This window comes from Chelonia mydas, chromosome 10 (assembly GCF_015237465.2).
Source record: "Chelonia mydas isolate rCheMyd1 chromosome 10, rCheMyd1.pri.v2, whole genome shotgun sequence".
Classification (NCBI taxonomy): Eukaryota; Metazoa; Chordata; order Testudines; family Cheloniidae; genus Chelonia; species Chelonia mydas.
In genome coordinates this window covers 22,329,550-22,354,900 of record NC_051250.2, presented here as the reverse complement: position 1 = coordinate 22,354,900, position 25,351 = coordinate 22,329,550, and the positions used below count along the sequence as shown (strand labels likewise).

Here is a 25,351-nt window from a genome sequence, read left to right as displayed (position 1 = left end):
TGCAGAGACTTACCCATGTTTAACTTTATACACGGTGAATAGTCCTATTAACTTCAGCAGAACTAATCACAACATGTAACGTTAAGCACAGGTTTAAAACCCTTGCAGGACCAGGACCTGAGAGTTTAGTTTTTAAAATACCTTTAAATACACAGACAAAAGAGGCAGCAGAAATTAAAGAGGCCTAAAAATATCTAATGAAATTTTAAGAAGTCTTATTCTAACATGGTAGATTGCAATATCTATTTCAGAAATTTAGAAAGTTACATTTCTCAGTTTATTTTAAAATACTGAAAGTTAAATATTCAGAGTAAGCTTTCTAAATAGTGTTGCTTTAAAAAACACTAAGACAGAGAATCATCACACACTTCTCAAAACTGAACCTTATTCTAAATTGTGTCCACTAAACCTGCATGAAGAATCTATTTACTACAGCCTCATTAGTAAATTATACTAATAGTATTATCCTGATTAGTTTCGTGCTGTTCTGGGAGGAACTATTATTCACTTTACAGTTACAATCTGTTCAAGAATTGACATATCATTTCCTTACTTCAAGGATAATGCTATATGCTAAAGTTAACATATCAATATACTGGCAGGTTTCCCCTCCCCCCACAACTGCTCAACTGGACATCAGACAGTAGACAATTTTATGAGAGATTGCATATTTGTGTTAGCAGTTCAGCACTTCATTTTCAAATTCTTTTAGAACTGTCAGATATACACCATCTGATCCTAGTGACCTGCTATTTAATGTATCTGTCTGTTCCAGAACTGCCTCTAAACCCCTCAATCTCTGACATTGCTTCATCTTTATTACCTGATAAGAGCTGGTCGGATAATGCTGTCACTATTCTAAGAAGAAACGGAAAACATGACATTTCTGCTGGGAAGTTCATATTAGAGTCAAAAGACAGGGTGCAATTTGACAGAATAGGCATGACTATAGTTTACACACTTAGTTGTGAGCCTGCTTATCAAACTAAAAACAAGATTTCATTTGAAATGATTCCTCTCCAGAAAAAATGAAAAACAAAAGTTTACCGTTACATTTTCATCCGAGTCAGGTACAGAATCAAGTAGTTCATCAAGTTCTTCCCCAATACTAATATCATCTCCATCTCCACAATCTAAACATGCTTCTGGAATAGAGAAAGAGAGGTTTCCCCCATTTGCCAGCACTGCAGAAGGCAGAGAACTCTTTTCCACTTGAAGAGGCATGACAGAAGATACGGATTGCATAGGTATTGAGGCCAAGTCACTTGACACTTCTGGGACAAAATTTGATGAGGAAACAGTAGAAAGTGTCTCTTGTTTCTCTTCTGATAAATCTGAAACAGGTAATTTGGGAAAGAGACCAAAACTTTTAGTCAATGTTCTGCAAAAAAAAAAAAAAAAAAAAAAAAAAAATTCTTTCACCACTTTTAATCTGGTACAAATATGTTTTGCCTTAAAGAAATTTAATTTTGGAATAAAGATATAGATGCTTAAGAAAAGCATACCAAGTGTTTGTATTAACCAATTAACTTCAGAAGAAAATATGCAGATGCGTATATTGGAATGTTTGCATATTTTGATATACTAAGCAGGCAGGAAGAGTCGGAGACTTGTGGCCTAAGTTATCACATGCTATGCTTTATTCTGCCTCCCCACATCCACCCCCTCAGCACTAATTTTTCCCAAGTTACAGAAGTTAAATTAGAACACCACAATATTAAAAAAAAGAGAAAACAACAACAAAGTCAGGAGATTTAAATAAAGTTTGCACAGCCACCTTAACCTGTATTCTCTTATGCATAGACACACACACACACACACACACACACCATTCACTCAAATCCCTCAAAACGCCACACACCTTTCACACAGTCTATTAAGTTTAGTTTGCTGGCAAATTAAAAAACTGTTCTAAGAAGTGATACGTGAAGTTATTTCTTGGACTGACTTGAGAAACTTTTTTGATTTTTTTAAATAATTTTTTTAACCCCTTGAAGTGGAGACTGTGTCACCTTTACGAGTCACTACGTTTACTTATTACCTATGACAAGGGATGTGGGAGAAACCACTGCTGAAGTCATCTTTGAAAGCAGCTTTCCTAGTTGTAATGCTCTTTGTACCTTCACACACACTTGACAGAAATATAATACCAGTTTCACAGAAGTCAAACTCCGGAGAAGAGCTCAATTCATGATTCATATAAAGAATTTTATGAATATTGACAATGAAACACACCAGCGCTACACTTTGTATCTCGCTTCTTTTCATTAACAAACAATATTGTAGTCCAGGAAGACTCACCTGACTCAATATCTTCTACAGAAGAATTTGAATTCTGTAGATAAATAAAACAATCAATTAATTTGAAGAGCAACAAGACCCTTCAAGCATACATTTTTAAGTTGACTTTATCAATCTAAGTTTGACCTAAAATTTAGCTTTTGTAAAATTTATGAGAATTCAGATTTCCACAATTAAAGATCAAAGAAAAATTGCTTTTCAAAACAAAAGCATTCCTTGTAGTTTGTGAAACCCAAGCACTGCAGCCATAAGAAACTGAAATTAACAAAAGTGAGACTAAACGTAACAAATTTTCATTTCCTAAAATAAGATATGTTCTTTATTTACTGTTTAGATTTAAATAAACTGTTTTAAAGTGTTCATGTTTACTAATGTAATGTGTAACCAATTCTAGCCAACATCTGTTTACAATTTAGGTGAACTTTATGCCTCTAACACCTGGAACTGCATCTGTGCAGGTCTCATAGTACATCTTTATTAATGTCTGAGCTGCATTCAACTTGCTATCCTTAACCTATGTGAACCATAGTACTCACTTGGACATCTGTAGTACTTAAGTTGTCATTAAGTACAGAAAGCAATGGTTAACTGTGTCCATGTAGCAAGACCTTACGAATAACTAAGGCCAAACAGAGTAAAGACAGCATTTTTAACTATATTTTATTCAAGGAAGTTCTTGTACAAAAATAACTTGGATAAAAGTGACCAAGCGATTGAGTAAGATATTATACTCATGGCAAAACCAAGCACAAGGTTAGACAAGAATCCTAACCATTGCCTAAGATACAGAAACTTTAACCAAATGTTAACTGGTCAGTTTCACTTCACTGTAAGAATACAGAAAATAGTTCTTTCAAAATCTATTTATACTGTGAACATGTGGAACCTTACCTTAATTGACACTTCTCCAGAAACTGAGTTTGAGGAAGTTGGCTGCAATTAAACATGTCATTGTAAGTGTAAGTTGATATTAAAAACTCAGAATGAGGTTTAAAAAAACACAAACAAAAAAATAAAACTTTCTTACCCTTGCTCTGACATATGCTTTTCTTATTTTTAATCCTAGTTTCTGAGCAAGTTCTTGAGTCAGCTTTATCACACTTTCATCCTAAAACAAATACATATACATTTCTATATATTTCTATACACAGACACATACACACACACACACCCACCCACCCACCCACCCCCCAGGCAAAGTGATACACCCTGTTTTCTCATTCCAAAGTAAATAGGAATTATGATAGTGTGCTTCTAACCCTACATGTAAATAAAAATTATAAACATCTGCCTATAACTGAGTTCAAAGGTATATACCATTTTATCCAAGATGAGTTTAAGATCCATAAAGACAAAGGCCTTTGGCAATTAAAGTGTGATTTACAGATTCTACAGTTTGAGTATTTTTTGTAGTTTTACAAACTGAAGGCCACATTTCTATTAGCATGTCAACTATTAAAGAACATCATTGAATATTTAATGTGTTTTTGGGAATATAATCTGTTGTATCTGGAAGCATTGTGTTAAAATCAAGTCATATTTCACTTTGTCCTAGTTAATTCATATTTTAGATGACAGATAACATTTAGAATATTTGACAGTTTAAAGTTTAGTTTTCAGAATATGTCATATAAAGTTACAAGAAGAATCAAGGCAGATTTACTTTAAACCTTAGGGCCAAGGTATTCAAACATGAGTACCTAAAGTTAGGCTTTGAAATTGAAATTTAGACACCTAGCTAACTGGTCCAGTTTTCAGGTGTATGAAGCAGAGAAATGCCAACTGAAGTGGTTATGTGTGCCCAGCACTTTTAAATTTCTGACCACTTTGCCAAAAATTGTGTCTTGAAAAGAAAAAAAAGCCACACAAAATTCACAATCATGCCTTCTAAAGGTTCACTTTGAACAGGATGCCAGATTAAAGATATATATTAATCAATATTTAGAATCAAATGGAGAAAAAAAGTAACCATTCACCCCACAGCATAGATAGCAAAAGAAAAATCCATGGTGGAGACTAGTCAGTGGGAGAAGCCACATCTACAAAGGCATCCGAAACAAGGCAGAAGGGGGAATGCCAAATATGAAACAGTCACGGGTTTTAAGCACAGCACAAAATCCATCACAAACGGAATAGTCAACTAGTACTAACATGACACCTGCCATTACATTACTGGGATAAGGGATGTTTACAAAGATGTCTATCATTCAGGGCCATCCTTAGGATTTATGGGGCCTGACACAGTATTATTAAACTGGTGCCCCTATGACCAATGGAAGCAAGTTTTTTGTACTACAGTCATTAAAATTAAAAACGTATTTGACATAAGGGAGGTCCTTTGAAGGATTTATTTTAAAAACTGCAGGTCTGAAAATCCAAGCATTTAAGCCTAAAGATGAATACTCAGATTGTGCATCTAAAAATCCGCAGCCACCGCTTCCTGCAGCCCCCATTGGCCTGCAGCAGCGAACCACAGCCAGTGGGAGCCGCGATCGGCCGAACCTGCAGACAAACAAACAAACCGGCCCAGCAACTGCAAACAAACCGGCCCAGCCCGCCAGGAGCTTTCCCTGAACAAGCGGCATCCCAAGTTTGGGAAACACTGCACTAATGAATTATTTTTAAAGCAAATTTTAATACAAAGTCCTGTAGACTAACATGTTCTGAGTAAATATTACAGTAATGCACAACTGTTTTTGTCAGTAAATTCAGAATCTGACAGTATATACCTGGGGGTTGGCAAATGCCTGTCAAATGGCTTCATTACCACTTGAATGGCTCTTTAACAGTTTCAATGTTGTGCTAATAGGCCTGGCAGGCTGGCAGGCTTTTTCACTTTTAAGTTACTAGATCCCCTCTGGAGTAAGAGTCACCAGGCTGCAGCAACCAGCTGTGGGAGCCTGCAGGAAGGGTCAGAACAGGGGATAGGAAGAGCTGGGAGGGTGGACACTAAGACCCAGGGGTACCCCAAATTTTTGGGTGACCTACACAGCCTCGAATGCCTAAGGACGGCCCTGCTATCATTTAATCCTTGTGGCCAAAGTAAATAATTCCAACTTGCATAGCTTATCTGATTCTAATGCACTTTTTAAACATATGTATTTAAAGGAGAGGACATTTTTCTGAATGTAAGAAGTGTGATCTGAAGATTCTGAATGTATGACAGGTAAATAAATATTAGAATAGCTAGAGGAAATCCAGAACACTAAAGAAATTCAAAAACAATCTGATACTCAGATTGAGGCTCCCATGCCACAAGTGGCTCTTTAATGCATCTCCTGCGGTTCTTTGCAGTACATGTTATTAAAACACAAATGTGATTTAAATTATTAACCAATCAGGAGACTTTTACTATGTTATTAACCAACTGTAGTTGATAAAATAATATGTGGTCAGTCATTCTGCTGTGAGAATATTTTATATATATAAAAATGAAAACTAAATAATATTTCCCATCATACAGTTTCAATATGAATATGGAGTACTATAGTGTGAATTCATCGTTTCATTTACCACTGTGGCTCTTTTGGGTAATGTTGATTGCTAATTTGGCTCCTGAACCACTGAGGTCTGAGTATCACTGCTCTAAAACAATCTCACTGATGGCATCCATACATACTAGCAAAAAACAAAACATCACGTGACTCAATTTTCCTTGCTGAAAAAAATCGGGCAACTGTGTCAGCTCTACTTATTTTGGGGGCCCTAGTTTTTCCTACCAAAAAAAAAAAACAAAACAAAAAAAACCCCTCATATTTCTTAGCTTCCACACTGAAAACGGGTACAATAAATAAGTATTCGAGAAAATATTGTATTACATAAAGCACCAGCTATTTCCAAAACATTATTGTAAAGTAAACTTAACAATGTATAATTTACTTACCTGTGGTACAGCCAGAGAGCATTTTGCTACAACATCGTAAGCCTTCTTATACCTTCCCAATTCATTTAAGGCTTTGGATTTCCGATATAGAGCTCTGAAATTGTTTTCATTTAACCTTAAAGCTATTTCACAATTTTCTAGAACTTTATCATGCAATCTCTGTGAGAAAGGCAAAAAAGTTTAAGGGCTTATTCAATACATAATATTTTGTTACTAGAGTAGAAGATTCAAATAGCGTATATTTAAATCAAAAAGTGCCGGAATTCTTCTTAGGATGTTATTCCTTGTTAACGTTTTACTTCTGGATAAAAGTGAGTAACTGACCCAAAATTAAAGCTGTTTACTGTTCTTACAAACAGCATGGAATGCTGTGTAGTCAGATTGCAAATGAAGACAGACAGTATGTTGCCAAAGTATGCTAGAACCCTCTTTGTAGTCCAGATAAAACATAATTCAACCTTGAAATAATAAAAAAAAGTTAGTATTTATTTCAAGGCTACCATTTACTATGTTTAATGAAAAATCACTGACTCAGGTAGCACAGCAGAGTAGTTACCTTACAAAGGTAGCGTTCATGCAGCAAAAGTACTAAAGCCTGCTTGTACTAAGCCTCATGATCCTAGTTTATATTATTTGACAAAAGTGCAGTGTATCTGGCTCACAGAAAGACAGACAGCCCTATTACTTGGACAGATTCTGGATAGTTCAGTTCTAGATGAATTCAAGGTAGAAGTTTAAGATTTTATTTTGAATTCATTCTGGAAATAAGACAGGGTTTTCTTTATGTAGCTGGAAAGGAAGGAAACAGTAATAATGCCTTTGGTTCATTAATTCTTTGTACTTGATAGCTGTTGATGTACCAGTAAATGGATCACTATAATGGTAAATGACAAATGGAAAATTTTAGAAGAGGCACCACAGATGATTTGTGAGAGGAGGAAGTATCTGGCCTCACTCATTAGCAACTTTTCTAGACAATTAAGGAGCAGCACTAGTACTGTATATATACACATTTATGCTCCCTACATAGGTCACCCTGGTTGAAAAGGTCCACGTGTAGCTTAAGTATAAAGCCCAGTGAAAATAGGGGCATCATTAAGATCTCCCCCACCTCCCAAAAACATGTCCACCCACAGGCAAAAAGACAGGGAAGTAGGTATATTAGCTGTACCAATCTTATCTGAAGGATGAACCTACCGCTTTATCAGCATTTGAGCGTGGTATGATCATTTTATATTAGTAGGATACTTCTAGTATTATTGTCTAAATATATCTGGACACATGCTTACATATTTAAAGAGAGAAGACTGAGAATCAAGTTTTGAATCATTTTGACAATTCTCAAACCATAACCAAGAGCTCTTTATCTACTAGTGAATTTTCTATGGCTTCATATTTTGTTAATGTACTCTTTCTGAAAAGAAGCAAAAGCTTAAATAAAAACAGCTTACCAAATTTGAATAACACGCTATACGGTTTACATGTAGCTTCTCTAGTATTTCATTGGAAATGTGGATTTCTTCAGAATTGGCATAATCTGATATGTTTAAAGCTTCTGTATAGTGGCTCTGTGACCTTCCCCAATCACCTTCTCGGTATGCATCATTCCCTTCATTGAAGAGATTTCTAACAAGCCCTCGTATGAATAACTGGAACAAAGAAGCACTCATGAACAGAAGAACTCTCGGCAAACATTCCATACTTCTGAATACATATTAACTCACAATTTTCTCGCAACAAGTTAATGGGAAAAAAATTGAATGCAAAGATTTGGGTCCAGGTTAAAAGAAAATGCACTAAAGGAAAGTAGCAAGAGAAGTATTATCTAGGCATTTCTAAGGTACCCATTACCAAAGAACGTAGGCATAAATGTAGGGCACAACTGTTGACAAAGCAGCTCATGAAAGATGTACGACATGTGAAATAGTTACCCTTTGCAGGAACAAAATACACACACACACAATATATATTCTGGTATTTCACACTGAAGTCTCAGACAGGAAATGTTTGGATCAGACCAATTGCCCATTCATGTCCAAAACTCAAACCACTGAGAAAGGAGAGAGTTTTAATATCAACAGAAAGCGAGCTACAAAACTAAACTAATGACCAGTTATCTACAACTGCAGAAAAATGCCTGGGTAGTTTCACCATGTCAATCTACCTCCTCCTGTCTAGCTAATGAGGTGCTAAACTAACTTCACTGAAAAGAGAACACGATCTTGACTCCTGAAATTGTAGGAACTAAGTTTGTAGCCAAGGTTGAGTGAACTTGCAGTTTAAAAATTCTCTCTCTGAGCTACTATATAACTTATTTCTGTGCATTCAAATATTTGATTATATACATGGCAGGGTGGGACAAGATAGTGAAAGGTAAATACCACTGTAGTTTATCAGTATTAAAAACTAGTAAAAATGTCACTTTGACAGTTTTTTTTTTTTTTAAAGCACCACAAGGAAGATTTCCACCTATTATAGAATCATATGTTTCTAATAGATTTCAGAGAATAACATTACCTCATACTGTTCTTGTGTCCCTGGATAGGGCAAAGTAGACCTAGGAATTAAAGATAAGCAAATTTTGTAAATGAATAGATTGTTAAAAATAAATATTAAACTTAAGGGTTCTGAGGGCTACAGACAACACTAATTCATTCCCTGAGCACCATCCATTTTGTATATTAGGCAGGGGTCCTAGAAAAAAGAGTAGCTGTTAATTACATGTTTCAGAGTAGCAGCCGTGTTAGTCTGTATCCGCAAAAAGAAAAGGAGTACTTGTGGCACCTTAGAGACTAACACATTTATTTGAGCATAGACTTTCATGAGCTACAGCTCACTTCATTGGATGCAGTGAGCTGTAGCTCACGAAAGCCTATGCTCAAATAAATGTGTTAGTCTCTAAGGTGCCACAAGTACTCCTTTTCTTTTTGTTAATTACATGATTGCACACTACTGTAATGCTTACGCACCAGTAGCCTAAATTAAGGGTGCATGGTCAGCCTTAGTTCTGGCATTCCCTAACTTCCAAGTGCATGACTTAGCAACCTTAATGTAGTCTTTGAAAATGCATCCCTACATACATGGGAGAGGGGGACAGGTAGAAAGAAGGGGGGAAAAATGTTTGGGGGCCCTAACTGACTCGCTCCCATTTCTGTAATTTTATCAGAACTCCCACATCCTGAACATCAGTAGAGGGTGGGTAATCACTGCCTCAGGCAGCCAGGGAACTGAAAAGAGAAAAGACCATTTCTGCTTCAAACTGCAAGCAAACAATATTTGGAGGAAGATGAGCACAGGAAGGATCATGTTACTTTTGCTCCACCAAGTCTATAAATGGGAAAGGGAAGAATTTCCCTTCTCCTGAAAATAGAGATAGCTGGGGTGGACTAAGGAGCTCAGTAGGCCAGTTGCAGGAAAACAAGCCTTCCATGTTGGAGCACCCCATTCCTCTCTCTGAGGTTTAAAGAGCTGCTCTTTCTCCCAGCTCTTTCTGAACTACCATGTTGTGATAAGAGAGGAGGGCTTGCGTGTCTTCTGCTCTCCAAGGCCTCTCCTCCTGCTCCATTTCCAGGTTGGAGTAGGCAAATATCCTGCTCTGAGGAGGAGCTGTGTATGAAGGGAAAACACAGGCCCTCACCATTTCGTCCTCCAGTATTACATTAAAAGGGCTGTTGGGCACATAGATAGGAGATGAACTCTACATTCAAGGTCAGAAGACGTTACTAAAAAATAGCCTGCTGAGCTCCTCTGGAGCACACTTTCACTACCAGCACTACACCCACAACTTCCCCAAACATACAGGTGTTCTTCTCTCCCCAAATTTGGCAGCTGCTGTTTGGAGTAACAGTCTTCACTCTTCAGACAGAGTGCGGCACCTGGCTTACCCCAATGACACACAATGCCACATGAAAACAGGAGACATCTCCTACTTGTGTTAAAGCAAATGGGAGGGTCAATTTTGAGCCCCTAAACATTTAAAAACAAGAGTATGCTGAAATGTGGATAGATAATGAAGTATGAATTGGCCAAATGCTCACCCTTATCTCACTCTTTAAAGACAGCATAAATAAAAGGTCTAACCACATTTTAAGTAGGACTGCACACACACACAAACCCATAAGAACATCTGTCATAAGATCTTACTGTATAAATTGCAATCCTTTCTTGATGTCCTGCTGTCTGATACTTCTGTCTTCAGGTACACTGGACATGTTACCCCGCACATCCACTTTTTAACTCTACGGTTTCTGAAAGAATAAACAGAGGCTTTTAACATGCCCCACTTGCTAGTACATTTGCCTCTAGACCAGATGGTTCAAATCTCACACCAGGGCTAGGTTCAATAACAATGCTGATACTGCACAGAAGTAGGAGCGAGAAGTCATTTTTTCCAGACGCTGCATTAAAATTAAGTTCCTACCATAAGCAGCGGTGGGTATAAGCCGAGTGTCCAACCCAACATTCTCTTTTTTCTCCCCTGAGTTGTGTGCAACAATTTCACAGAGAACCTCCCTGCCAATCTCTGTTTCTATTCCTCTCACCTGCTGAGAATGTTATTCCTCCACTCATGAAGGACAAGATAGACTTATAAGTGAAGTGTGTCTGTGCCACTGCAAAAACAGCCAGGCTAGTCACTACCAAACAGTGGTAAGTACCCTGACTATTTGGGAACTTGTCCATTCTAGATGGCATAGGACCATGTTACAGTCTCAAACAAACTTGGCAAGCCGCCAGTCAAACACTTATTTGACCATGGTCAAATATGCCAGCAAGAATGCCCTAACATAGGCTATGGCCTACCTCTCTGATTGCATCAAGTACTCCTGGGGAATTCTGCACCACTGCGTTTGCAGAATTTGCACAGAAATTAGAGTTGTGAACGCTGGATTTCCTTTTTCTCCCACAGAAATGGGTTGCAGAGGTGCTGCTGGCCACTGGACCCCGCAGCCCAGCTTGCAAGTAGAAGACAGTGGTGGGGGGGAGGGGAGGGGGAGGAGATGGAGGACTCTCAGCAGCTGCAGTTCCTGGCATGCCCTGAAGGAAGGAGGTGGCATACAGGAAACTCCACACAAGCCTAGGACCCAGCACCAGGATGTTTCTCCCTCTGGATCCCTAGGCTCTGGGGGGAAGAGGGGTGCAAGTATTGGGGCTGGGGAGGACCTCCAGGTGGGCTCTGAGGGAAGAGGGGGTGCAAGTGTCTGGGCTGGGGGGGCATCCTCCTGCTGTGCTCTGAGGGGGAAGGGGCAGAGGAAACAGGGGTTTCTTTAACTCTCTGCTCCTGGGGGAAATTGTGTGTGTCTGTATTGTTATAGATGTAGTTGCTGACAGGTATTTTGAAATAAATTACCAAAATAACTGAAACTGGTGTGATATATAGTGTTATTTTGACTAATAAAATATACAGAATTTTGCAGAATTTTAAAATATCGTGCGCAGAATTTTTAATTTTTTGGCTTAGAATTCCCCCAGGAGTAATCATGGTACCATTCTTTCATTTTTCTAGAACTTCATTTCATTCTGTTTCTAATTATTCTGAATTAAAACAACTTAGTTAAGTAACGTTTTTGGTAATTTGGCATAAGTACCTATGGTTGTCTTACTTTTTTTAGTTTGCATTTATGGGAGATTTTTGGACCAGTCAAATACCCAACCCTGCTCTCAAAAAACAAATTCACTGCACTACTGCTAATATACCAGCAGATGCTCACAAAATATTTTGCACCAATAATTGCTGTTGTATTTCCTGCAGGCGAAATAAACGTTTAATACTGTTTCATTTATTACTGAAAAATATGTTGGAATACCCTCTAATATGAACTATACCGTATGAAGTCAAAATCTAGAGAGATGTTTTTGTATCTTCATCTCCTAACTGCTGACAGAATTAAAAGCAAGATGAGTCTAATTAGTAAGCCTCTCAGTTTTGTGATCAACACTCCTGACTTAAAAATCCATCACAATGTTTAGGTTTGCTTTGACAAACCCAGAAAGAACTCAAGTGTAGATATTTGTCTTTTGTGTCACAGCTTTAATACAAATTAATCTGATTAAGCCTTGGCGGAAACAAGAGGTATTGCTGAAATTAGGGATGTATATATCATTTAAAAAGTTAACTGTTTAAACTATTAAAATTATATCATTTAACCAATTAAAGGGAGAGGGGCTGGGGCAGCTCCGGCCAGGTCGGCGCAGGGCTAGGGGCTAAAGGTTAGGGTGGGTTAAAGGTAAGACTAATGCTGACCATTTGATAATTTATATCCCTAGTTAAAATATCATTCAATTTAACTCATTGATCTTATCTTGTTTAATGGTTCTATAGCTATTAAAGTTTAATCAATCATTTGTTCAGATTATCAAGTTATTTCTCCTCCTCCCCCTGCCATTACAATAAAGGGAGTATTTACATTCAATACTCTTGGTGTTCCTGACAATCTTAAAAATACACAAATAATGCAAGTCACTCCTTACATAAAAAGGGACAAAAAAAGTAATACAGTACACCAGTTTCAATACAAGGATGCCCTAAGTGTGACCAAATAGCTAATGCAATTCTATCTGCCCTCTAACTACAATGCAAGAGCAATACCGATTCTGAAATGACAGAATTAACAGCAAGACATATTTCTTCAAACTATGGTTGAGTAAGATTGCCCCTAGAATAAAACTTATATGGTAACTTTCAGCATTGAGCAAATTTACAGTTAAGCTGTGCTTCCTTCTGGAGGAAAAGGAAGGGTTTTTGTTTTATCTTTTAAATAGAGCTGAATTTATTTTGTTTAAAAAATATTAAAGTTTAAAAACTGTATGTAATAAATTAACAGATTCTATATTTCTATCAAGTTCCCATTTTATTTCATTAATTTTCCTAATAAAGGAAGAATAGCCCTCAGGAAAAATCATGTTCAGACAACCAAGAAGAAAGGAGGATTTTGATAAGTTAAGACACTGTCCAAAAAGTGTTCGTGTGGAAAGGAAGGAATTTGTACTGGTTGGGTGAAAGTGAAACACTTCAGATATTTGTAACGCATAGTTTAAAAAGTTGTTTCACTCAGTATAGTTGTAAAAGGATATATTTCTCCCCAAAAGTCATTTTATGATGAACAGATTTTGGGAATTTAATCACGATATGTTTATAAATTGTGTGCGCAGGCAGCTATTTGAAAAGTTGTCTAACATGCCAATAGAAAATGCTACGTGTGTCCATAGACCAGTTGCTGGGACTGAACATGGGATGGATCACATGAGATGGATCACACGATAATTGCCCTGTTCTGTTCAACCCCTCTGAAGCATCTGGCATTGGCCACTGTTGGAAGACAGGATACTAAGCTAGATGGACCACTGGTCTGATCCTGTGTGGCCTCTCTCATGTCCTTATCACTTGGTCTCACTCCCCTTCAATGCATGGATGTATTTTTCCCCCCCTATAATTCATACAGCACCCCTGACAACAGTATTTGGATATTTGTACTGTAACATTTAAGGAAAACAAGAAAATTTTCAAAAGCATTTGAGTTATTTAGGAGTCTAAGGGTATGTCTATACAGCATTTTGAAGCCCATTTTGGAGCAAGCTTCCCAGGCTGGCCAATAGACTTAGGCTAGCATGGATCTATATTAATCAGTTCAAATGAAAATTTAGAGCCAGTTCAAAACTTCATCCAAAAAGCTCTAACTGTCCACACTGACAGTTGAAGAGCTATTCTACAGAGAATGAGGACTGTAGAAATTGATTCTGATCCTAAAGAAATGTTCTTGACTGCTTAGAAAGAAAAGGAAGCAACCATGAGTAACATTTTGTTCTCTGATGAAGTTCTCAAAAAGGGCAACAGTCCTAAACAAAAACAGTCAGCTGGTATTTATGCATTTTTGACCTTTACCATGCTCAACCTATAAACCCAACCTGTGGCACAGGTGCAGATAATTTGTTCAAACTTTAAACACACACACACTTACTTCTAGGCCGAGAAAATTCCAGGCCATAAGTTACTTCAGCCAAAAGGTAGATTTTCCAGATGAGCAACTTTTTAATTAAAATCTAGAAGTAACCCTAAATCATTTACTCTTAATACCTTGCATTTTTCTAATACCTTTCATCCAAGGATCTTAAAAAGCTATATCATCTCTGTAAGGTATAAGAATTATTCTCATTTTAACCATGCCTAAAATGTGGCACAGAGTTGAAACACATCCCCAAAGTCACACAGAAAGTTAGTGAAAGGACCCCTCAAGTTCTCTGTTCCACTGAATATACAGAATTCCTTATTGTGACCCTTGATACCAAAACACATAAAATAGAAAGTCAATTATAGCTAAGCTTAAGAATATGCCACTGATACAAAGTACTCAAAGTTTATTCATTCATTTGGGTACAAAGGCAACATTCAATGACCCTCTTCCAGGATAGGAAATACACCATAAAAGCCTAGGACAACATACTTTAACATATTCTCCACTGTTTTATATTTAAATTTCTTTCCTATGACTTTATTACTCATTTCTATAGTGTTTTTAGATCTAGGCAAGACAGATACAAAATAAACTTTGTAAAGTATTATGTGCTTCTACTATACGGCATAATGGTAAGCAATTCCAAGCACACATGCCAAAAGGCAGCATGAAAATCTTTCTATCTGGGCATGTGAGCATCTCTGCTTCCCATCTTCACCACTCCATGGATTAAACTTCTGAATTCCAGTTACAGTAAGTGTGAGGAGATATAAAAAGAAACACCAAAGCCAGGCTGGACATATGCCACCATCTTCCCACAAAAAGAAAGGAAACTTCCCAAAACTCAGGCTCATGACAACTAATATGACATTGGCAGGTTACAAATACCAACATTTACATATTGATCTTGCCCACCCCACATCTGGTATGTACACCACAGAACAAGTCTGCATGTATCATCGAAACCTTGCAAAATGATAGGACCAGTTTTATCCTGGTATAGTTCATGCCACCAGGCTCCTCAATACATCAATCTTACAGAGAGAACAAAGAAGGTAGAGTGGCAATAGTATTGGTATTTGACCTCGGAAGAACTCATTGAGTTCTCTAGCATGTACACCACAGAACAGGTCTGATACAGAAACCCTAGCATTATCCAGATCGCTTTTCTTCTCCCAAACAGACAACTGCCAGAGCTGTTGTACATCAGAGCCACTGTTGAACACATAGATATTAGCAGTGTTGTCAGCCCAAAGGTCAACAATCAATTATTTGAACCCTAAAAAATGAGATTGGCCTAAAAAAACCAAGATTTTTAAAAGCAGAGAATATATTGAGGTTTTTGTCTATCTTTTGATCCTTGACTTTACCCATCCACCCCCAGTGAGAGAGAGAATTAGTATACCATTACTCCCAAATTTATTAACATGATTTTGGCACCTGCTACAGAAGCTTACACCCCCACATCTGCCCATCCCCCTTCCATCTACCCACTACCCTATTAATTCTCTATCCCTTGCCCCACCCAGCCTCACCTCAAAGAATCAAAATATCAGGGTTGGAAGGGACCTCAGGAGGTCATCTAGTCCAACCCCCTGCTCAAAGCAGGACCAATCCCCAACTAAATCATCCCAGCCAAGGCTTTATCAAGCCTGACCTTAAAAACCTCTAAGGAAGGAGATTCCACCACCTCCCTAGGTAACACATTCCGGTGTTTCACTACCCTCCTAGTGAAAAAGATTTTCCCCAATATCCAACCTAAACCTCCCCCACTGTAACTCGAGACCTTTACTCCTTGTTCTGTCATCTGTTACCACTGAGAACAGTCTAGATCCATCCTCTTTGGAACCCCCTTTCAGGTAGTTGAAAGCAGCTATCAAATCCCCCCACTCTTCTCTTCTGAAGACTAAATCCCAGTTCCCTCAGCCTCTCCTCGTAAGTCATGTGTTCCAGTCCCCTAATCATTTTTGTTGCCCTCCACTGGACTCCTTCAGTTGTGTGCCCACACTACAAGAAGGATGTGGAAAAACTGGGACACAGGACTCCACATGAGGCCTCACCAATGTCGAATAGAGGGGAACGATCATGTCCCACGATCTGCTGGCAATGCCCCTACTTATACAGCCCAAAATGCCGTTAGTCTTCTTGGCAACAAGGGCATACTGTTGACTCATATCCAGCTTCTCGTCCACTGTCACCCCTAGGTCCTTTTCTGCAGAACTGCTGCCTAGCCATTCGGTCTCTAGGCTGTAGCAATGCATGTGATTCTTCTGTCCTAAGTGCAGGACTCTCCACTTGTCCTTGTTGAACCTCATCAGATTTCTTTTGGCCCAATCCTCTGATTTGTCTAGGTCCTTCTGTATCCTATCCCTACCCTCCAGTGTATCTATCACTCCTCCCAGTTTAGTGTCATCTGTAAACTTGCTGAGGGTTCAGTCCCCGCCATCCTCCAGATCATTAATGAAGATATTGAACAAAACCGGCCCCAGGACTGACCCTTGGGGCACTCCGCTTGATATTGGCTGCCAACTAGACATGGAGCCATTGATCACTACCCGTTGAGCCCGACAATCTAGCCAGCTTTCTATCCACCTTATAGTCCATTCATCCAGCCCATACTTCTTTAACTTGCTGGCAAAAATACTGTGGGAGACCGTATCAAAAGCTTTGCTAAAGTCAAGGAATAACACGTCCACAGCTTTCCCCTCATCCACAGAGCCAGTTATCTCATCATAGAAGGCAATTAGATTAGTCAGACATGACTTGCCCTTGGTGAATCCATGCTGACTGTTCCCTTGGTGAATCCACCTCTGCTCTTCCTGCACCTCATGGGCTCTTCACTCATCTCTCCCGGCCTAGAGGAGCTGCAGCAGGGTCTCCTGTCTCCCCTTCCTGGCTGGCGGGCAGCACCTGGGGTTCTTCACTCACTCCTGTCCCCTCAAGGACAGGGTGTTGCAGGGAAGGAGAGTGAAGTGGGGAAGCAGCTGATGAACCATTCACTTGCTCACAAGAGGGGCAGAAGGAGCAGAGCCACCCTGAACTGCTGGGCTCCCTCTGCACCCTCCTTCTTCCTATAAGAATGGTATCTGCTCCTGAGGGGAGATAGAGAGTAGTATTCTGTCTGCTTGTAAATTGGCTGCTCTGCCCCAGGAGGCGTGACACTGGGGAAAGCAGCCAGTCGAAAGGGGCTTCCCTACCAGGCATGGCTGAAATTTGTGAAGGCTTGAGCTTTTTGTAGCATCAGAACGCTGCTCCAACCCCAGCCAAACCTGTGTGATCCATGAAAAAGGTCACTGGAGTTGGCAATACTAGGCAGGTGGCGAATTGAGACTACTGCCTCGTGTGTAAAACTGTTTGTCTGTTTCACCTGCCTGCTATATCTTGTCAAAAGCCTAGATTGTGAGGTCTCTGAGGCAAGGAATGCTTCCTTTGACACGTTTAGACAGTCATCTGAGGCCCCTACCTGCCTACCATAATATAAATAAGTACAGTAACTGCTCACTTAAAGTCATCCTGGTTAGCGTTATGTCACTGATCAATTAGAGAACACGCTCGTTTAAAGTTGCGCAATGCTCCCTTATAACGTTTGGCAGCCACCTCCTTTGTCGACTGCTTGCAGAAAGAGCAGCCCGTTGGAGCTAGCTGGTGAGGGCTTGGAACCAGGGTGGACTGGCAGCCCCAATATCAGCTCCCCTAAGTTTCCTGTGCGGCAGCCGCCCAGCAGGCTATAAATTGCTGGGTAGTTCAACTGTCCCTCTCCCCACTGCCATGTGCTGCTCCTGCCCTCTGCCTTGGAGCTGCTCCCGCCCTCTGCCTTGGAGCTGCTCCCGCCCTCTGCCTTGGAGCTGCTCCCAGGCGCCTCCTGCTTCAGGGAGGGGGGTAGAAGGAAGATGCTAATGTCAGGGTGTCCCCTTCCCTCCCCCATCCCCCCCCCGCACCCATCTCCACAGAGTGGGGGAAACACCACAGAGCTCAGGATGAGGGAGCTTGCTGGCAGCAGCTGCTGTCTCAACTTGCTGATCTACTTAAAAAGTCAGTGTACTTAGAGGGGGCCAGCGTACTTAAAGGGGCAATGCACGTCTCTCTCTCATACACATACTGTGCGTCTCTGTATCTCTCTGCCATGCTGTCTCCCCTCCCTCCATTTGTGTTAGCTTGTAGAGTGTGAGGCTACATTAACAACGTGTTAACCCTTCAATTCTTATGGGGAAATTGGATTTGCTTAACATTGTTTTGCTTAAAGTAGCATTTTTCAGGAACATAACTACAACGTTAAGCGAGGAGTTACTGTAATAAGTAATTAAATCCCCAACGTTAATTGTACCAGGTGACTTGAATACTTGCTCAGATGACACCTTCAAGACTGGCTCAAAATCTCATATCCACTATTACCATGAGATTCAGCCAAGTTATCTTGAGTCCGACTTGCACAGTCAGATGTTCACTGATGCAACTGGTCTAGAGGAGGACAACAGAGGTACCCACAACTTTTACTAGTCCACACACCATTTCTGACAAAGATCGGAACTTTTTCATCTCCCTATCTAAGGACTACATCACAAAGCTGTTCCAGAGAGTGGATTTCCAAAAAGCTGTGATGGACAGTGTTGCTCTTCCATAGAACCAGTGAACAGTTAGTTTGGCAAGACCTTATTACCACATATTGTTAAAAACCATTGCATTCATATTCCATACTATTCCCCAAAGGTCACAGTCCAATGAAGAAGAATAGATGAAACATAAAGGCAGCAGGTTGGAGCACCACTACTTCAACACCCACTCAGAACCTGACTATGGAATAAAATTCCTGAACTACTGCTGTGAAGGTGACCAAAAAAAGTTACCCCTCAGCCACTAAATCTTGACTAGCAAAACTGTTTTGAACAGACGGTCATCTTCACCATGAATGACAAGAATTCATCCTATTTCACAGAAAAAGGCAGTGCACTGAAGTAAGCTTATACCACTGATGAATAACCTAAGGAATTCCTCCATCCAGAAGGGCATTCTACCAGCAACCCTTAAACACAATGGGCCAACCTGTGCCCAAGAAAGTCATCAATGGAAGGCAGTGTAGTAAGTGAGGTCTTCAGCACCAATCTCTCCTTCCTGAGCTGTACTGATTTTTCTTTTTTACTAAATACTCCAAGCAGTCACCAAATTTTTTTTACCCTCAATACTCCATTTGATTCATCCTGATGTAAAAGGCTTGGACACTTCTTTTCCCCTCCACCATTGGACAAGACAGAAGCCTCTTCTACTTTCTGCAATATCTGATGCACTCAATGAACATTTTAAAGGCTCGATCTAACATCCAGAATGTGCCAGAAATTTTTCTTTAGGTACAAGAGATTTGGACTCAACAATAACAAAACTGTCATGAGCTCTAGGAAAGAAAAAATCATGAGAATAAGGTAGACTTCATCCACATGAAATGTACAGAACTGCATTTTCACCAAATATGCAGCCATCTCGGATATTCATATTACGGATGTCAGTGAAAGTAGATTACTATTTTGAATTGATCCAGCATTTATACTGCTAAAACTCAAAACCAACAACCAGCACCACACATTTTCTATATAGCATTTCTCATCCAGAGATCCTGAAGCACTTTACAAAGGAAAGCAAGTATATTATCCCCCTTCGCAAAATGGGGAAACTGAAACTTTGATACAGAGATGAAGTGACTTGCCCAAGGTCACAAATTAGATCAGCACAAAGACTCTTTGAAGCAAGAGAACTGTAGATAGCCAGAAATATTAATTATAAAACGGAAACGTTAGACACTAGAGTTGCAAAAAACTGTATTTAGGGGTAATAGCCACAATTCAGCAGGTCTGATCAGCTACAGTTTGAAATATGCTAATTCTTGAAAGACCTATGTATGGAACCTCAGACTGTAGCATTAAAAAAGAAATTTTAAGTCAAGCTAATGAAAACCTCAACTAATAGGAGACAGTTGCTAAGAATAAGACTATCATCTTTATTAACTTCCTTTCAATTTTTGATTGTTTAAAAAGGGTAACGTTACCAAAGGTCCCAACAGAATGCTGCAAAATATTGTCTAAAAGCGTAGCCAGTTGACTACACGTATGGTTTGTTATTAAGAATGCTTAAGAGATCAATAAACCAAACATAGCAGTATAATACAGAAAGGAAAAAGTTAATAAGATACCAATCCTTCTGGGATCCTTCTGGGAAGCCGTTTCTTGCAGTGCTGTTCCACAGTGGGTTTGCTTTGAAATATGCCCCCAACCACTTATATTTATAGCACAATTGCTTACAAGTTATAAAGCATTTTATATGTCAACAAAGATCCTACCCACTAGTTTGTACCAGTTCCTTAACTTGCTGTTCTGTACATCTCCTTATCTCTGTTTTGGATACTATATTTTAAACCATGAAGGTACCTGTGCTAGGACACAGAACAAATGTATCTTGCCTTTGACAGGCTTTATATTCACTAATGCCAAAAGCTGTGTTGAGCTTTGCAGAGCATTGTGGGATATATGTCTCTTGACATAAGTGAACAAAGAACTGTAAAAAAGACTTCATATAATATGGCATGCCCTATGCTTAACATATGCAATGGCTAACAAAGAATTTATTTACGAAAATAATTCACATCTTGACCTGGTAAGGTAAGACCGTTACTTAAAAATTCTTCATTTTGGAGTGGATTTTAGGAAACAATTTTGTAGATGTTATTTTCAAATTGACTGCCCTGTAGTTCAGTTTCAATGATGAAGAATAACGAAATTGCTAAAAAGCCACAGTTTCCACTTAGTCACTAGAGCTCTAATAATCTGCTTCTGCTAAGGTTAAAAAAAGTCTATTATAAGCAAGTACAAAGTGTGATTATAATTCTTAAACATTCATCTTCCTGGTTTAACCTTTCCATATTTGGTGTCTGCCCCAAGAACTGTGGGGTTTTTGTTTTGGGGTTTTTGGGGGATGGGGGGAGGTCTTTTATTTTTGACAAAATTCCAATCAGTCACATCAGTTACACACACTACCCTTCCCCCTTTGTGAAAACAGTTATTATGATCGATCTTTCTCTCCTCCATGCACCACTACAGTGAAAACAGCCGACATTAGAAAGCTGAAACTCAGCACACACACTTTTCATTATGAATAGTATGTGCTTTTCTAGATTTCAGGGAAAACTGTAAACTATCGAGCAGGACTGTTCTAGTGCCATTCTCCACTGGCACCAATGGCCCTGGGTATCATAAACCTGAAAGTGGGCGTGAAAGCCATGCCCCCTCTATGTCCTCAGGCCAGCCATGGAACCCTGATTTAAAGCCGGAGCCCCAACCCACTACCCTGCTCTATACTATGCCAGAGGTAGGAGTGATAAGATGAATGGTGCCACAAGCTGAAAAAAGATATTGAGGCAGGTCCCCTCACAATGCACTGCTGTGTCCAGGACCACTGCATTGAAGGGACCTCAGGTGGGCACTTTCTAACCCATCAATTGCATTGGAACCTGCCAAAGTTGTGGCAGTTGTAATTTAAACTCCCCAAACTAGAACTCCAGCTGGCAGTTTGCCAGTTTTGCGATATCGGAAAAAGCCCCTTCTAGATCCCAGAACTCGCCATCAGCCTAGCCCCCGGAATCAAAAGAGATCAAACAATTCAATTCAGAGTGGGGCTGAAACTGGGAACCCAAAATGCCTACTCACCTAGGAAGCAGAGAGTACCAACCTCTCTCCACATCCAGTTGCAGTAGGCAGAAGCCAATCACCTGGCCTTGTTACCAGCCTCCATCACCAACAGCAGCATCAGTGACAGGCAGGTCAGGCCCACCGCCCATATTAAGTACACAATACCCTGCCCACGTCTTGCAGCACAAGGAAGAGTGGAAAGAACCAACCCCCCACAAGCACTGATGGCAAATCGGAGGTGAAGAGGGAAGCAGGGAGAACACATGGAACACTGTCCTAGTTGCTCCAGGTTAAGATTTCATCCACCTAAGGGGTATCTCCACTGTTCCCAGTCCCATCAAAGCTACACTCCATGCAGGAAAAAAAAAATTCACTTGGCATTATTTAAAATACAATCTGTATTTACTAGTTTTAAACAGTGATTAAGTTTAAGATAATTACTTATGGTTAGTAGAAGAAACCATTAGTGAACTGTCCTATGCCATGACGAGTTGTTTAATAAAATTCCTCTAAACTGCAATATCCCAACTCCCCTACTTTATTGGCAATAGTTCGTAGTTAAACTGAAACTAAATTAAACTGTGTTTATGAGGAAACAACTAAATATAATAAGCAAAAGAGAAAATAAGTTTAAGCTCAACCGCTGAATAATACACTCGTTTTAAAAGTTATTTATCAGCAGCATTTTGTTACAGTATGTTTAGATTCTTCCCACTAATGACAAGACAAGACACTAAACGTTTTGTTTTCTTTTATGCTATCACACTTCCCCCTTCATTTTTAAAACCCCCTTGAAAACTCAAAACAGAAGATATAAGCACTGCAAAGTTACTTCTCACTCCCAAGAAGTTCAGGCTGTTTTAGAGGGGAGGAGGGTGAGGTTTGTTTTTAACTAATATTTTAAGTGTCTTTCTTTATTTAGACAGAAAAAGTATCTATAAAGAAAACTATATTGATAGAAGTTTCACCAAGATAACCACAGTTAATTAAATCTGATGCTTACAACCGACAATGTGTCTTTACAGAGAGACACCATCAACTTTAAAATCATTTCTGTGTTTTACTTTATTTTTTTGCCTACTACTTTCCAAGTAACTTTTACTATAACTGAATGATTAAGTATTTCTCTATATTTCTCCTGATTGCTCAATTTGTGAACATGATAGCACTTTGCATATATTAAGGTGTTTTTCTTAACTTTGTAGAAATTAATACCAATTGTAAACAAATTCATTCTTAACATACAGGAAAGAAAATCATATACAAATGGAAAAGGTAACTCACACCACACTGTGATTGTGTAACACTAGTGACATGTTTCAGAGTAGCAGCCGTGTTAGTCTGTATTCGCAAAAAGAAAAGGAGTGTACTTGTGGCACCTTAGAGACTAACAAATTTATTTGAGCATAAGCTCACAAAAGCTTATGCTCAAATAAATTTGTTAGTCTCTAAGGTGCCACAAGTACACTCCTTTTCTTTTTACTAGTGACATGTTGATTACGACTCTTTAGCGCAGAGGTGGGCAAACTATGGCCCACGGGCCACATCCGGCCTGCAAGACCGTCCTGCACAGCCCTTGCAGGGGGTATGGACAGGGGTCAGGGCAGTCAGGGGGGTTGGATAAGAGGTGAGGTCCTAGGGGGGCAGTGAGGGGCAGGGGTCCGGGAGGGGGCAGTCAGGGGACAAGGAGCACGGAGGGTTGTATGGGTTGGGAGTTCTGAAGGGGGGCAGTCAAGGGCGGGAAGTGGGAGGGGGCAGATACAGGGTAGGGGCTAGGTTGTTTGGGGAGGCACAGCCTTCCCTACCTGGTCCCCCCATACAGTTTTCCAACCCCAATGTGGCCTTCGGGCCAAAAAGTTTGCCCACCCCCGCTATAGGGTGTACCTGAAGATCAGTTAAAATACTGTTTTAATAGTAGTTGGCGTATTTGACACAACTTTGTGTACAGTCAGTCTCTGAATGAGTTTCTTATAGTCACCTTCCCTCCTTTGCCAATTATTTTTTCTTCTCTCGTTCATCACACAGGAACAGAAAACTGCCATTTTAAGAGCCATAGGAAAATGCAGTTGTAAAACCACAAAAAATAGCAGACATACTCGGGAGCGGGTGTAACACCTGACCTTGCTGTAAATCATTGTTTAAAACGGACCAGACTGAGTGGATAGGGCCAGGGGCTCTTGAAGTTCCGTCAAGTCACAATTAGGCTGTAAGAGTTGATAGGCTGGGGCGGCCTGTCCCCCAGCACCTCCCTCCCCACTCTCACCGGGGCCCTCCAGCCGCAGCAGGGATTGTCAGCGGCTAAAAGAGGTTCCACACACACGCTCCGTTCACGCCACAGGGGGATCACACCCAAAGGGTCCCGGCCCGTACTTCGCAACGGGCACTTCGCACTGCCTGCCGTGTGTTCGTTCCCCACACCTCCATCGGGAGCCCCCGCCGCAGAACCACAAACGAGGGTCTTCAACAAGCCCAGCACAAGATTAACACGAGCTGAGGAGGAGGAGGGAGGCACCAGGGTAACCCCGCTACCGGGGGCAATAAACCCAACCCCGACACTGCGGAGAGAGGACAACACCAGCTTCCCTAAGGGGGGAGAGGAGGGGGAAGTGGGCCGAGAACACCCCACCCCTAGCAGGGGTGGTGATGGGCAATGGACAGCCTGCCCTAGGGGGGTGGGGGATCTAGCCGCCAGCTCCCGCGTTCGGTGAGCCCCCCACGTACCTGCTCGCTAGCTCCGGCGCCGGCGCAGCTGAGGAGGAAAGCGGAGGCAGCGGCGATCTCTCGGTACGACAACAACAGCGCCGTCTCCACTCCTGCTCGGCAGCTGCGCTGATGAAACCCGGCCACCTAGTACTTGCGCCCTCTACCTCTGGGAGGCCAGCGCCACAATCAGCCGCCTCGAACAGAGCAGCCCCGCCCTATTGGCAGCTGTGGGCACATCTCTGCTTCTCCCATCGGCTCCACAATTCCTAGGACAGAGCCGGCTCCTCTGATTGGCTGAAACCAACAGATTCTTTGCTTCCGATTGGCTCTATATGTACCTTCCTGCCTGTCCGTTCCTTCGATTGGCTGGTTACTCAAACTATGCGCCTCTATATCGCTCCCTTCCGGGTGCGGCTGTTTGACAGGGGCAGGCAACATCTCCATCTCCAATTGGCTCCTCAACTGCCACACCAGAGACACGCCACTCCTGATAGGCGGAGGCCGGCCGTCTCTGAATCTCCGATTGGCTTAGGTTCACCATCACACCGCCCCCTCAGGAACCAAGCGGGAGCACGGGGTGCCAGACTGTCCACACCACCCTGTAATTAGTACTGGCTCGCATTGCTTGGGCCACCCCTCTCATAGGTACTGTTTTCCGCCTTCGACCCCTGTCTCCTCGCCAACCCCGCCAACTGTCGTTGCGATGTGCGGGGTGGTGGCCGGTTCAAGTGGCAAGGACAGCACTGCGCATGCGCCAGATGTGGAGGGGGAGGTCTTTCCTCGTCTCGGGTTCTCGCTCCGCCTCCCACACGCCATTGCACCACGTGACCGTGGGTCGGGCCTGA

At 40.8% G+C, this 25,351-nt stretch overlaps 1 protein-coding gene across 5 annotated transcripts in view; it reads right to left on the bottom strand.

Annotated features, from left to right (window-relative positions):
* ZC3H7A (zinc finger CCCH-type containing 7A) overlaps positions 1–25,246 on the bottom strand; it is a 45,949-nt gene extending 20,703 nt beyond the window's left edge. For 2 of the 5 annotated variants that reach the window (XR_005226974.2, XM_007058131.4), the window contains exons 1-9: positions 24,525–25,246; positions 10,328–10,431; positions 8,702–8,741; positions 7,636–7,833; positions 6,185–6,343; positions 3,329–3,409; positions 3,193–3,234; positions 2,302–2,335; positions 1,048–1,334 (exon numbers count right to left, since the gene is read on the bottom strand). Coding sequence is in view for 4 of the 5 variants with exons in the window: in XM_007058131.4 (XP_007058193.2) it covers positions 1,048–1,334; positions 2,302–2,335; positions 3,193–3,234; positions 3,329–3,409; positions 6,185–6,343; positions 7,636–7,833; positions 8,702–8,741; positions 10,328–10,395 (909 nt within the window). In the remaining variant the exon portion in view is untranslated. The remainder of the gene's footprint in view (positions 1–1,047; positions 1,335–2,301; positions 2,336–3,192; positions 3,235–3,328; positions 3,410–6,184; positions 6,344–7,635; positions 7,834–8,701; positions 8,742–10,327; positions 10,432–24,524) is intronic. The other 3 variants (XM_043524569.1, XM_027820616.3, XM_043524570.1) reach the window with 3 other exon arrangements.
* Between the last annotated feature and the right edge of the window lie 105 nt (positions 25,247–25,351).